At 57.5% G+C, this 14340-nt stretch overlaps 2 protein-coding genes across 4 annotated transcripts; one reads left to right on the top strand and one right to left on the bottom strand.

Annotated features, from left to right (window-relative positions):
• Window positions 1–1475: 1475 nt before the first annotated feature.
• On the bottom strand, window positions 1476–11224 carry TRIM46 (tripartite motif containing 46). Of its 3 annotated transcripts, none has more exons than XM_061403999.1 (10): window positions 11021–11222; window positions 9364–9625; window positions 8786–9129; window positions 8008–8151; window positions 7792–7887; window positions 6841–7094; window positions 6230–6351; window positions 5019–5321; window positions 3652–3949; window positions 1476–2617 (listed from the first exon to the last, which is right to left on the bottom strand). In XM_061403999.1, exons 1-10 carry the CDS (start codon window positions 11219–11221, stop codon window positions 2224–2226), a joined length of 2418 nt encoding a protein of 805 aa, XP_061259983.1. In that variant the 5' UTR covers window position 11222; the 3' UTR covers window positions 1476–2223. The 3 variants fall into 3 exon arrangements, with proteins under 3 accessions (XP_061259983.1, XP_061259986.1, XP_061259989.1); XM_061404002.1 differs by lacking the exon at window positions 11021–11222 and adding an exon at window positions 10408–10993; XM_061404005.1 differs by lacking the exon at window positions 3652–3949 and having other exon boundaries at window positions 2541–2617; window positions 11021–11224.
• Window positions 11225–11743: 519 nt separating this feature from the next.
• KRTCAP2 (keratinocyte associated protein 2) lies at window positions 11744–14340 on the top strand. The gene is given in 6 exon segments (XM_061404096.1): window positions 11744–11793; window positions 11795–11838; window positions 12170–12324; window positions 12463–12526; window positions 13885–13951; window positions 14188–14340. Coding segments are annotated over 6 exon segments (486 nt in total). The 5' UTR covers window positions 11744–11758; the 3' UTR covers window positions 14309–14340.

Consider the following 14340-nt stretch of genomic DNA (forward strand, 5'->3'; position numbering starts at 1 on the left):
GGACGGACTCCTGTCGCCTGTCCTGCATGGCCAGCAGCGCACGAGGAAGGAGGAAACAAAAGCCTGAGGCTCCAGCAGCCAGCGTGACCCAGCTCTGCCCGCCCGACAGCCGGGCTCGCCCCTATCCCCTGGCCTGGATTTAACTCCCGCACCCTCCTCTCCCCTTGGCATGGTGCCCTCAGGCGGCTCTATTCTTAGCTGTCCGGGTGTGAAGTAAGTCCTAAGGCAGCAGAGTCAACACGGCCACGATAAGGTCCGTGTCAGATCCAGGGCCTGGCGCCAGACTGCCCCACCTGACTCCTGGCTCTGGGGTCTACTATGTGGTGCCCCAGGGATGGGGAAATAGTTCTGGTTCTGAGGTCAAAGACTTCCCAGATGGCTCAGTGGTGTAGAACCGGCCTGCCAATGTAGGAGATACAAGACTCAGGTTCGATCCCTGGGTTGGGAAGATCCCCTGGAGAAGGAAATGGCAACCCACTCCAGGATTCTCACCTGGGAAATTCCATGGACGGAGGAGCCTGGCGGGCTACAGTCCTTGGGGTCACAGAGAGTCAAACATGACTGAGCACGCACACACTCCCTGACTGACGCACTGATGCCAAAAGCTCAGCTTCTCTGTACACCAGGACTGAATCGAATCTCTGAGACAGAGTTTTAGGTGAAGTAGAAAAGAATAGCTTTATTGTGTTGCCAGGTGAAGGCGGCCACAGTGGGCTAATGCCCTCAAAACCGTATGTCCCCAGTTGGAGATTTACAGTAATTGCTCAAAGAGCACATGATCAGCTCATGGACATTTTTCTGATGGGTTGGTGGTGAGGTAACTGGAATTCAGCATCATCAACCTTCAGGACCAGCTGCTCTGGGGTCTACATACCATCTTTAACTTTTCCCACCTGCAGGGGATATCAGTTTCTACAAAACAGCTCAGATATTGTGAATATCCATTGATGGGGAAACAGGGTGTTGCTCAAGACTGTCCTTGACTGTTTCTCTCTGGTCTCCCATTCCCTCCTTTCCCTAATTAACAACTGCTTGACTCTGCCCTTGGAACTCAGGGAAGGTCATGGAGGCTGAATGAAGGCTGTCTCCTATAATCCAAGAAATGGGGGACACAGAAAGGCCTTGTGCCAGGAGCCCCTGATCTCTTTGGGCACCCTAAGTTGCATTCCTGCAGGGCTCCGCCCAGACGCCCCATGGGGGTAGGGGTGGGGGTGGTGGGAGGGCGGGTATCCAATGCAAGCAGCCACCAGAGCGATGTGCCCCCTGGTGGCATGGTCGGTTTGGACCTGGGCTGGGCACAGGTCTGGCAGAAGACTGGGGAGCACAGGGCTTGGGGACCTCCTTCCCTCAGGCACCAGCTCCACCACGCACCCCTGCTCTGAGAAATAGCAGGGAACCCGCCATCCCCTTGGCCTGCCACATCCAGCACAGAAGCTAAGAGGAATGGGCTCCGGGAAGGCAGACATCACAGGAAGGCCTGGCATCACAGTTTATTGTTTATAAACCATGAAAATAACAGCTGTTGCTTGGCACAGGCCTGGCAGTGCTCACCGCAGGGGGGCAGCAGCAGGCACCAGAGGCCTTGCCAGGCCCAACCCAGTGGGGACACTCAAGCTCAGCTGGGACCCCAAGGGAGACTCGGCACGTTGGCATGGGTGCAGGACAGGTTAGAGCATGCAAGGGGGAGAAGAGGGGGAGAAAAGGCATGCGGCTGGGGGTACAGGGACCCAAATAAATAAAGCAGGATGGGAGGGTCCCTTTCCCTCACCAAAGAGTGCCTGGGTACTGTCCAGCCAAAAAGCCTCTCTGCCCCAAGACTGAAGTTCAGCATGGATGGGGCAGGGAGCTTGGCAGGGCGGAGGGCAGAGCTGGGGAGCATGCCCAGTGTTCCGGGTGCCTTCCCTCCCAATCAGCCTGGGGAGGAACGCAGGGCAGGTGTGGGGCAGGGGCTCTCTCCATGATTGGGGCAAGATGCCAAGGGCAGGGCATGGGGCAGAGATATGGTGGGGGTGGGAACCTGGATTAACAGGCAATAGGGAGAATGGGGGACATCCAGAGAGGTGAGTAGAGGAGAGTCCCTTGGTCAAGAAAGGCCCTGGGAAGACACAGACAGGAGAAGGGACAGGACCATGTGGGAGGAAGAGCTTAAGGGAGAAGCTGCCAGAGAGATGACCCGGCTTCAGGAGGCGTGGAGGGCCAGGGCCCAGCAGGGGCCCGGGAGGCTCAGTCCAGCTTGGCAAAGCCCCCAATGGTGACCTTCCTCTCCGGCTTAGTGCCCACGGGCTCCTGTAGCTGCACTGCGCCACCCCCAATGAAGCAAAAGGCAGGGCACACAGGTCCCGAGCAGTCCAGGGGGCACTCCAGAAGCCCTCGGAAGGACACGGCATCGAGGAAGGAAACGCGACCCCGCTCGTAGTCCAGGCAGATGCCCAGGCGGGGCGGCAGGGGCACTGTGCAGCTGGCCGCCGGGCCGTCCCTCCCTGTCAGCCCCGCATTCGCATTGGCCCCAGCCCCCAGCAGGATCTTGCCCATGCCGATGGTCAGGAAAGCGAAGGGTGGCGACGCCTCCACGGTGGCGTCCTCGGCACCGCTGTCGTGTCCACTGTCTGGGTCGTACCTGCAGGAATGGGTGTTGGGTAGAAGAATGTCGGGGGTGGGGTAGATGGTACCCAAGGGCTGAGATGTTGGGAGGATGGGATGTCGGGGAGCACGCAGTTCCAAGGATTGATTTGGGGACATTGAGAAGAGAACACATTGAAGAGACGGGCGTTATAATGTAGGGCTGGGGTTTGGTTTGGTGAGAATGGGGAAAGGCAAGCACATTGGCCAGAGGGGTGGGGGAGGGGAGGAAAGACAGGGTATCGCTCAGGCACACTGGAGAAAGGCAGTGCTTCCAACGCAGGCAAGTGGGAAGAAAATGGCACTGGGATATCGTGCTGGGAGAGGGTTTTGAGGGTTAGAGAATCTTGAAAGGATGAGGGGTTAGCGGTGGGGAGAGGCGGGAGCAGAGAAAACATGCTGGGAAGGGGGATGCTGGGAGAGAGATGAGGGCGGGTCAGTGTCTTAGGTGAAGGGTGTTGCGGGGATGCAGGTTGGGGATCACAGGTTTAGGAGGGAACTGATGTTGAAGAGAAGACACTTCTGAAGAAATGGGGTATTGAGGGATAGAGTGCTGAGGGGGAAGAAGAGCATGTGTGGGTGGCTGAAAAAGAGGATGCTGGGGATGAGAGGGTATGGAGAAGGAAAGTTTAAGGGAAGAATTTGAGGAGGCTGAGACAAGGTGTGGGGGAAGGAAGTACTGGAGAGAAAAAGTTTTGTGGTGAAAAGATGTTGCCAAAGGGGTGTGAGGAAGAAAGGGCACGGAGACTTGGCGAGATAGTGTGTTAGCCTGAGTGACAGATGGAGGGGAGTGGAGATGGCTTCCTTTTCCATTGCCCCTTTCCCCAGTTACTCCAAAGATCAACCTCCAAAACGCTTTCACGGAGCCCACACTTCTCCTGACCACAGCGCCTCCAGCCTGCCTCATGTTACTTCCTCCTGATTTCCTTCCAGCTCCATCCCAGCAAGTGTGTGCTCCCTTCGTCACCCCGCCGTGTTCCCAGCTCCCCCACCCAGACCCCCAGAACCCCATACCTCCCAGAGGGGTCTGACCTGGGGCTGATCACGTCGGGGGCACCCTGGAAGCTTTCCTGAAGCTTGCTCTCCAGCCCGACGCCCACCTTGACCAAGTAGGAGGCTGGGTCTACGGCGCAGGCCCAGTAGCTGCGGCCCTGGGTCACAGCCACATCGCCCAGGACCACGTCCACGCTCAGGTGGCAGCCTGTCAGCAGCCGCTCGGCAGCCAGCAGCAGGGGCAGCCCTGGGACACTCCTCACCGCTCGCTGGTCCTTGCTGATGGCCAGCCGCTCTCGGCTTGTGCCCCAGCGGCCATCCAGGAAGAAGTGCAGGACTGGAGTAGGGGAGGGTTAAGACAGAAGGAAGGACTTCAGGGACAAACACTGGCACTGGGGATCTCGAGGTGTCAGCACGAGACACTGGGAGATTTCAGAACACAGAACAAGTTGCCGAGGAACGGGCAGGGGGCTCTTGGGAACAGGGCCTGGAAAACTGGAATGGGGAGTATAAGGGAAGAAGAAAGGGCATCCCAAGTGGGCATGGGACCCCAGGAAGAGTTTTAGTGATGACTAGTGGGCATAGAAACCAGTCTCCCAGACCCAGCTGACTCGCTCTGGCTGCCTCTTCTATTATGCCTATACTCCAGAGCCTCCGCTATTTTCTGGAGAGTCACTTGACCAACATTTATTGAGCCCTGGTGCTGTGCTTAGTCGCTCAGTTGTGTCCGACTCTTTGTGACCCCATCGACTATAGCCCGCAAGGCTCCTCTGACCATGGGATCCTCCAGGCAAGAATACTGGAGTGTGTTGCCACACCCTCCTCCAGGGAATCTTCCCAACCCAGGTCTCCTGCATTGCAGGCAGATTCTTTACCATCTGAGTCACCAGGGAAGCCCTATTGAGCCCTTGAAAAGTGAAAAGTGAAGTCCCTCAGTCGTGTCCAACTCTTTGCGACCCCATGGACTGTAGCCCACCAGGCTCCTCAGTCCATGGGATTTTCCAGGCAAGAATACTGGAGTGGGTTGCCATTTCCTTCTCCAGGGGATCTTCCCAACCGAGGGATCGAACCCAGGTCTCCCGTATTGCAGGCAGATGCTTTAACCTCTGAGCCACCAGCTCAAATTCTCGGCTAAGACTTTACACATTAGCAAGTCACTTAATTCTTACAACAATGCTATGGGGTAGGTGTTGTTACAATACCTACAGAGGAGGAACTGCAGGTTCAGAAAGGGTGAATAATTCACCCAAAGCCACACCACTGGCAAGAGGCAGAGCTGGGATTTGAACCCAGGCAGTCTGGCTCCAGAGCTAGTGAGGATGACCCACTGGGTTATGCAGTCTCTATGGGGCCCGGCCAGCAGCAGCTGTCCATGCCGGGGTCCCAGGCACCCAGGGCCCACTCACCGGGCGCGGGCGGAGTGTGCAGATGCACGTCCTCGCTGTACTCGCCGTAGCCGGCCTTGTTGCAGCCGCGGACACGCAGCACGTACACAGAGCCCGTGTCGGGGTTCTCCAGCAGGGCGCTGGTACCCCTCACCTCCTCCCGCCGCTGCCAGCGGGTGGGGCCTGGCTGGGCCGGCACGTCGGTGCGCCGGAACTCAATGGTGTAGTGCCAGGCAGGTGGTGAGTGGGGGGGCAGCCGCCAGCAGAGGAAGATCTGGTCGTAGGCAAAGGTGCGCTGGGTGTCGATGACTGGAGCCTCGGGCACTGTTGGAAGAGACAGTGGGGGTCAGTCACGGCCTGGCCACGGGCATGGTGTGGAGGGTGGGCGGGAAAAGGGAAAGCAGCGGGAGCCGGGGGGGTGAGTGCGAGTGAGAGGGATCTGGGAAGACGCCTGTCTGGGCCCTGGGTGTGGGAAAAGGAGAGGCAGGTGGCCTGAGGGAGTCCTGGGCTGCCACTCCCTCGATCTGGGCCTCAGTTTCCTCCTCTGTCAAATGAAGGTATGAGATCACGTGTTGTCCTTTCTTTCTATGACCCTTTTTAGTCTATGAATACAGAGGAGCCCCAGGGAAAGGCAGGTAACGGCCACTGGAGCCCACCCAGGCAAGAGGGCGCTGAACAGGAAGAGGAAACTGCACGGGAGACAGATGCGAGGAGAGGCAGCAAGGCAGAAACTGGGGGCAGAGGGCCAGTGCAAGCTCGATGGCACAGGAAGGGTCAGGGGAAGAGAAGGAAAGCCTAGGGGGCAAAGGTCATAAGGACAAAAAGTCAGAAATGCAAGGATTAAGGGTCAGGGAAGAGGATGGTGGAGGCGGTCTGGTTAGGGCAAGAAAGAGAAGGAAGCCATGGGTGGGGAGCCGGGCTGCGTGGGAGTGGCAGGGCAGGGCAGGGGACCTGGCAGAGGGGGCAGGACCCCCAGGGCAGGGCCGCTGACTTGCCTGGGGTGCTCCGGAGCAGAGTCCGCGGTGGCCACAGCCTACAAACAAAGAGAGGGAGAAGCAGCGCTGAGCGCGGTGGGACGGGGTGGCCGGGTGGGCTAGGTGGGCAGGACGGCTGGCCAGGCCAGGCGGGAGGCTTGGGAGTTAGTTCCCTGGTGGGCACTGCCCCCCGGGCCCGCTGCTGGGGAGGAAGGGAGGAAGGCTCTAATGGGACATAGGGCCTGGCCATCTCCTCACCTCGCAGGAAATTAAGCTCTGTCAGCAGCTTCATCTCACGCCCCACATCCAGCTGGCAATGGCGGAAGGAGGAGCTGGCAGCTGGCCGGAATGTCTGGAGGGCCTCTGTGGCTCGGGCAATCCTGGGATGGGGGCAGGCAAGGGTCAGACTTTCCTGTAGCTCAGATGGTAAAGAATCTGCCCGCAATGCAGAAGACCTGGGTTCCATCCCTGGGTCGGGAAGATCCTCTGGAGAAGGGAATGGCAACCCACTCCAGTATTCTTGCCTGGAGAATCCCAAGGACAGAGGAGCCTGGCAGGCTACAGTCTGTGGTGTCACAAAGAGTCAGACAGGACTGAGCGACCACCACCACCAAGGGTCAGGCACTGCTGTCTGGGCCACCGCCCTTCCCCTTGATTCTGCCGTGTCTGGCCCTAGAGCCTTGGTATCGGCTATGGCTCTCTTCCCTGTCCCTTTGGGCAACAGCTGGTATCCATTTGGCCTGGGGAAAAGTCCTCAGGGTCCAGCTCTCCGCTGGGCAGGACTCTCGACACTGCCTGATACATGGGCTACACCCACGATGCCCCTACCCTGCAGGAGCCTATGACCCTGTGCCATGCCCCCTGAGTACCTGTTGTGCAGTTGTTTGGCTGCTTGCACAAAGCAAGGCTGGTCTGTTTCTTTAAGAACCTCCTGAGCGTAGCCCACCAGACCTGAGCCGTCCAGCAGGCTCCGGTGCTCCTGGATCTGGGCGCTGAGACGGGCCAGCCGTTCTTGCTGACACTCCTCAATGGCCTGAAGCAGTGACGCCCGCTTCTCCTCCAGCACAGCCCCCAGCCCCCGCACCAGCTGGGACACCTCCTCCTTGGCCTGCTGACCACTCACCTGTCCAGAGAGCAACATTGACTGCCTCCTTCTTGAAGGCTGCATCTGCTCCAGCCTCCTGGGGCACCACACCACGACTAGGATCACAAAGGATCTGGGGAAATCCTACCTACCCATTCAAATGGGACCAGGCTCATGGCTCCACGGTCTCCTGTACACCCACATAGGCTCAACTCCTGACCATTTGTGTTAATCTTCCTGGAGGCCCACACCATGATCCTGACTCCTTGAGGACTCCCCCAAATAAAAGAGGCCACGACCACACTAATATCCACCTGGATCACACTAATGTCCACCAGCATCTGTGCCATCCTTACCGCCCTTCCCCACGTCAGCTGATTCAAGCAATCTGGCAAAAGGTATCAGAGCCATCGCCTCACCCTCCTTGGTCCAAGGATGTGTGCCATCCCCAGCAGGCAGCTGAGCCTGAAGGCATCTGAGCTCCATCCCTGGGGCTTTTCAAGCTCTCCCTCTCCAGGGTGATAGACACCCTGTCTCCACTGTAGCCTTGGGTACCGCCTGGCCTGGGGCACTGCCATTTCTGACAACCTGGTTTAACCAGAGCCTTGACACATCCACGGACCCCACATGGGCTTCCTGAGTTTGCAGCCAGGCGAGTGGGCTGTGCCCATCTTCACCCCCTTCCTGCTCCCACTGCCAGGCAGGACCCAGGGCCCACCTCCGTGCCCTCCCTCACCTCTGTGTGCCTCACGGTCTCCTCCAGCTCACAGATCTGGGTCTGCACTGTGTCCTGGTTTCCCAGGATGTATGTCAGGCTCTTTGTCAGCTTGTCCTGAGGGGGAAAGAAAGAGGTGGGCATCACGCCTGGCCCTGAAGCAGCCAGCAGTGCAGAGGAGAGGTGAGTTGGTGTGGGTGTGGGCAGTCCTGGTGTTGAATGAGGCAGGGTCCTCACCTTGAGGGCCTGGTAGGCACTGACCACTGGCGTGATTTTGTGGCCGCTGTGGGTGCGCCGCACACGGCAGAGCTGGCACACCAGTCGTTGGCACGTCTTGCAGTAATGGGTCACCTCTTCCTTGTGATCTGGACACATTAGTCCCTAGGGACAGAAACAGCCAGGAAATAGTCAGCCAATGGCGTGTGTAAGGGTGCTGACCTACCACAGGGCAGCTCCCTGCCCGGCCTCCCCTGGGCCGGCCGCAAGCTGGTGGAGGGGAGTTCAGACGCGGTGCTCCATGGTGCCACCTGCTGGTATGCCCTGGCAATCAAGGAGAACCTTTCCTGCAAACCACCTTGCTCCTCCCTTCCTCTGCATGTGGTAATAACAATAATGGTTAATAATTAGCCATGTCTATCTTGTTTACTGCTGTAGCCCCAACACCTAGGATAGCACCAGGTACTTGATAAATATTTGTTCAATGAATGAATACATGACAGACCTTTTCACTGTATATAAATAACTTTCACAAACATTATCTCAGGAATCCTCCCATCAACCCTGCAGGTATGGAGATTGCAGGGCAGATATATTACAAGCCTCATTCAGCAGATGAGATGGAGGCTCAAAGATGTTCAAAGATTTGTCCAGTGCCTTTATTGTTATAGAAAAAGGAGTTTGGCAATGGCAAACCTGTGGCCACCTCCTTTTGGAAGCCCACAGTGCCGGGCATGCACTCCCACCCAGCACCACCATGCCCTCCCCCCCTTCCCAGGCCCTGCAAAGGCTGGCTCACCTTGGGGCGAAAGGAGAGGGTGGGCAGGGTGGGTTCATGCTGGGCCTTCTGGGTGCCCCAGGGATGGAAGAGCTTGAAGCACTCGTTGCAGAAGGTGGCGCGGCACTCGGTACAGCCCTTGGTGGCTTCTAGTTGCGGGGGCTTGCACAGCTGGCACAGGATGGCACCACCCACACTCACACTCTGGCGGTACCGCTCCACCACACGCTCCAGGGTCAGGTTCCGGAAAAGCCCTGCCAAGCCCCGCTCCCCCAGCTCCACATCGCCCTGGCAGGCTGGGCACGGGAACATGATCACCTGGGGGTGCAGAGCACCTCGCTTCCGCCCGGGGTATGTCCCAAAGCCTGTGGATGGGCCAGGAAGTAGGGAGGTGAAAATCACAGCTGACTCAGGGTGGGGGAAGTCTGTTCAATTAAAGAATTAATTTTCATTGTGCCAGAGCTCAGCTCTTAGCAGAGCCTGGATGGGCAGTACCCCTTGAAAAATAGACAGGTGCCCCTGGCCAGGGATGGACCCCTTCCATCTTCCTGATGGACATCCCAGCATCCCCATCCCAACCCCATGGGTGCCAGCCCCACCTGACTTAAGCAGCCGGTCCAAGCGGTCTGGTTTGGGGAGAGTTCTGCGGGAGAGGCGAGGGCTTCGGGTGGATGGGGTGGAGGCAGGAGAAGTGGGCTCGGAGCTGGGGTCCCCACCATGGCCTATGTAGCCCTGCTGGCCCAGGACCTCCCGGGCACAGGCCTGGCACACGTTGTGGGTACAGGGCAGCACCAGCGGCTGCTTATACATTTCTTGACACACTGGGCACAGCAGTTCCTTCTCCATGTTCTTCATGCTCGTCTGTGGAGGGACCAGGAGGTCGGATCAGAGCTTGGACACCTGGGTATATCTCAACAGGCGCCTCAACTGCATTTAAAGACCCAAGGGTTCTTGGAAATGAGGAAGAAAAACTACAAGGGACCCGACAAGCTATGGATTTTTCGCCAGCATCAGCCTTGGCCTGGTTCACAGGCCTTCCAACTCCGTGTCCCCAGCATGCGTCCCTCCTGCAGAGCTACATACCTAAGGAGGAGAGATGGCTGGAGCTCAGGTCTCCCCCAGTCTCAAGCCCCACCCCCTGTCCTAGTCTCAGCCGGACCGACAGCCGCTCTCACCTGGCCTTTGCCCCCCTCCCCCCGTCTCCCGGCAGCCTGCCCCAGGCACTTCTCTCAAGGACACCGCCCATTCTGCAGCTCTGTGCAGAGGCCACCCCCCCCAACCCCCGCCTCCCCGCTTCTCTGGCATCCCCCTTTCCCTCCTCCCCCGCGTGATTTCTCCTTATAACCAGGCTCTCTCCATCCTCCTGCTCACCCTGTCTGTCCTCCTGCGGTGGCTCCGGCCTGCAGCCGCCTTCGCCTCCATTGCCCATCACTAACCCATCTGGCTCCTCCTAACCCATACCATTTTGCCCCCCACCATCCGGCTCTCCTGCTACCACCCCAGGCATAACCCGGCCTGTCGCAACCCCTCCCAAGGTAGGGTAGAAAGGAGCGCGCCGCCTATTTGCCCCCTCCCCACCGGAAGTACCCCTCCCTTTTTCGGTGGCGGGGGTCCTCAGGCTATGCCCCACCCCCACACCTCACCTTGGTCCCTCTCTTCGCAGCCATCCCGGTCAGGGGCGCAGCTGACACAAAGGAGGGAGGGACAGGGAGGGAGGGGGAAGGAAGTGGTGGGGGGGAGCAGGGTTGGCACCGCCCCTGGGAGAGCCGGGCACGGGTTGCCATGACAACCGCAGGCTCGGAGGCAGCCCTGCGTGGGGGTGCGGTGGGGTGGGGTCTCGTGAAGGGGTCCAATTTGGGAACTGCACCGTGGTGCGGCTCCTTCCTCGCCCCCGACCTGTTCTCAGTTTTCTTGGAAAATACCCAATCTCACGCCCCTTCCTCATAGCATAGCCCCGTTGCCCTGCAACCCCAGCCTCGGTGCACGGCTGGAGGCTACCCCAAGCCACCCGCTGTATCCAGGCAGCTCCATGTTCCTTACACCCCAGCAGATGGACGCCTTCACGGCATTCACCTCCGGGCTGCCCCCGGGATTACCCTCTCAAACCTGCATCCCGATCCTCCCAGTCCTTTCGGCCACTGACAACCCCCTGGCTACATCCCAGCATCTTGCGGGACCCCCACCTGTTCGAGGTCCCGGCCTGCCCCGGACCCCTATGCTCCCCCTCCCCTTCCCCTCGACCCCACCTTAACTCACACTGATGCGGACCAGTGCATCCATGATAGAAGTGAAGGTCTGCATATCCTCACCCTCAGCCATGGCCCTAGCATGCCCGCCCGCCCCCGGGTGCCCGATCCCGGCTGCGGCTGCGAACCCCGGGCTTAATGCAGGAGCCGGGTGGGGATGTGGGGAGGGGTGAGGGTGAGATGTCACTGCGCATGCTCCAGGGACCAGCATCTAACAGCGCCCGTCGAGGTAGGAGGTGGGAAATAGTTTTCCCCACGTGGTTCTCAGAAGGCGGTCGGGTAGCGGGGCAGTAGTTAGGTAACATGGAACGGTATTTGAGGGGGAGCCATTTCTTATGTTCAAATTCTTCACTGGCTTCTAATCTTACTCATAGAAAGCAGAAGGATAGTTTTAGAGAAAGATAGACTCCAGGATGGAAGGACTAGATTTTGGTTTGGGCAAGAGTCCACGGGAGATATCAAGGCAGTGTTCATGGGGGGGTTAGTTTTGAAGAACAGGCTGACATAATTGACAAAGAAGACAGAAGCAGTCCACGGGCCCGGTGATTTGAAGAGTTAAGTGCAGCTTGCACTGAGAGGCAGCAGATGCTCTGGGTGCGGGGAAGAGCCGGGAACCAGGGTGGTGGCCAAGGATGCTCCTTAGACGCAATATTTCCTCCCTGCAGGAAGAGGGCGCTGCATTCAGGCGCTGAGGGGGAGAAAGAGGAAGGCGTTAAGGGAGAAACAAGGCCACGTTAGGGCTTGACGCATGCGCACAGCCAATCGTCCCCGGTTCGGCTCTCCTCCTGGGCAGAAGCACGGATTGGACCCAAGGGCAGGGCATGATGGGTAACGGGACCAACGGGATCCCCTCTACCCCACCAACCCGGGAGGACTAGTTGGGGTCGGAGTTGGGTGGACTAGCTTTCCTGGTCCTCTCCCCACAGAGCTGACGTGTCCTGGGTTCCAGGCGATGGGCATTCCAACGGGGCGGGAGGGTTCGGGGTGAGGAATTCCTGGGGGGTCGCCGCGAGGTGTGGGGAGTTGGGGAAGGTGGCTGCAGTCCCCGGAGTGCTTGGAAGTGATCGGGCTCTCGAACTCCCGGACCTGCTGAATCTGCCTGCGGCTCCTGCAGGGAGGGCTGGGCCTGACTCTCCGTCTCTCCTCTCCCCCGCCCCAGTGGTGGGTACAGGCACGTCGCTGGCGCTTTCCTCCCTCCTGTCCCTGCTGCTCTTCGCTGGGATGCAGATGTATAGTCGCCAGCTGGCCTCCACCGAGTGGCTCACCATCCAGGGCGGCCTGCTTGGTTCCGGCCTTTTCGTCTTCTCTCTCACTGTATCCTCTCAGCGGGGGACTGGGCAGAGTTGTTTGAGGGTAGGAAGGGTGGAGGGTCAGGTAGGCTTGTACCCTTCCCGTTAACCCGCACGTCTCAGCCCCCATGGCACGACCGACGCCTTAACTCCCTCAACCCAGGCCTTCAATAATCTGGAGAATCTTGTCTTTGGCAAAGGATTCCAAGCAAAGATCTTCCCTGAGAGTAAGTGAAAATTTGAGGTTGAGTATTTGAACCCTTTCTTGTAAGCCTCACCTCTAATCTCCTCCAACACTGTGCTGAACTTCCAGGTGCTTAGACAGTAAAGATTGTTGAGGAACCATGTGTACTCACTGTCTGAAAACAGATGATACTTTTGGATACAGTACTTTTTACTCTTGGAATTGGAGCTAGGAGAAAGGGCTTCTGAAAGCAAGAAACTCATTTACTTTCTGGCCAGTTTCCGGGGAAGGTTTGAGGGAATAGGCAGGTCTGCACCTGTAATGAATATATCCAAGGAGGGTGTTCTTTGTTTCCACCAGAAAAAGAAGGGCCAAATTCACTGAAGGATTCCAAGGTGACATGGACCCAATACTAATGAACTGTATTTGAGATGATTGTGAAGAGCCTAAAGTATCAGATAACACCAGCTTTCTGTGTCAGGAATCCTCACCAAAGTAGAATAACTGTTAGATTGTTTTCCATTTGAAAGGATCCTTGTTGTTGCTCATGTACTCAAGAATTGATGATTTAGTTACGTATGGAGAATTAAGTTCATAAAGCAAATTAGGCGTCAAGGCCAAATCACCTAAGGATGCCACATGCCCCAAATTGATAGCAGATGCCATCTCCTGTGAAGCCTTCACCTGTCACTGTGGCCGTCATTTCTTCACCCTCCTTACCTCTTGCCCCGCCGCTCTGCAGGCTTCCAGAGCTCCTTCCATACAGCAGAACATCTCTCTATTAGGTTTTGTTTTTCTGTGTATTGTCTTCATTTGCTTCTGAAAGAAGCCTCTGTCATGGGAAAGCTGCTTGGCCCTCTTCACCTGCCCTCCTCAGCTGGGCAGGTGGGATTGCCCTTGCTATCTGCCCTCCCACCTTCTCTCCAGTCCTACTCTGGCTGTCTGGGGACCCTTTTCTGCCCCCATGGGTGTGTGTGTCCACACACTCCGCTCTCCACTTTATGTCCAGGGAGTGAGAACCTCACTTCCAGCACTGGCCAGCCAGTTTAGTGAATTGATCCCCTTTGGCTGGCTTCTGTTGAAAAGGCCGTGACCCTCTTCCTCAAATGCAAGCAAGCCTTACCCTTCAGACTCTGCTGTCATCTTTCCTTTTTACTGGATGCAAGCCAGGATAGGGAAGTTAGGTGATATTTGGGGCAGAGCTGGACATGAGAATGCATCTGGTACTTCCATGTCCTGGGTATCGATAAGACCATCTGATGTCCCCTTGCTGTCATGCCTTACCTCTCCAAGCAGGTCCCCCAAGATTCAGAGAGCCCCAGATTTCTCCTAGACCCAAATCTGAATGCCTGGTGTCTCCATTCTGACCACCACCCTCCTTGTCACCTTTTGCCTCCCCAGTTCTCCTCTGCCTCCTGTTGGCTCTCTTTGCATCAGGCCTCATCCACAGAGTCTGTGTCACCACTTGGTAAGTGCCTGACAGCTGGATAAGGGGTGTAGCATCCTGCCCTTTGGCACTTGACCCTCCTGTGATGGTTCCAGACTTCCCCATACCTCCCTCCCGCTCTGTTCTCCTTCCTGTCCCCTTTCCCATTTTCCTAAACCTGAGCCTAGATTCTTTCCCTCATGCTGGTGTCTGCTGTAGGAGGCACCAGGCTGGCAGCATGCCTATTAATGCCACCACTGTTTTTCTTCACCCTGTAGCTTCATCTTCTCCATGGTTGGTCTGTACTACATCAACAAGATCTCTTCCACTCTGTACCAGGCGACAGCTCCAGTCCTCACGCCAGCCAAGGTTACGGGCAAGGGCAAAAAGAGAAATTGACCCTGAATGTCTAATAAAGTTGGTTCTTTGTA

The sequence above is a fragment of the Bos javanicus genome, chromosome 3 (assembly GCF_032452875.1).
Source record: "Bos javanicus breed banteng chromosome 3, ARS-OSU_banteng_1.0, whole genome shotgun sequence".
NCBI lineage: Eukaryota > Metazoa > Chordata > Mammalia > Artiodactyla > Bovidae > Bos > Bos javanicus.

What these genes read in the sequence shown, in the direction of transcription:
- TRIM46 (XM_061403999.1), bottom strand. Translation starts at nt 11,221, where the DNA reads ATGCTGGTCCCTGGAGCATGCGCAGTGACATCTCACCCTCACCCCTCC. An exon ending in CCCTCTCCTTTCGCCCCAAG is followed by an intron (nt 8,152 to 8,785) that starts GTGAGCCAGCCT and finishes TTCTGTCCCTAG; the next exon opens with GGACTAATGTGTCCAGATCA. An exon ending in GTGCCTACCAGGCCCTCAAG is followed by an intron (nt 7,888 to 8,007) that starts GTGAGGACCCTG and finishes TTTCCCCCTCAG; the next exon opens with GACAAGCTGACAAAGAGCCT.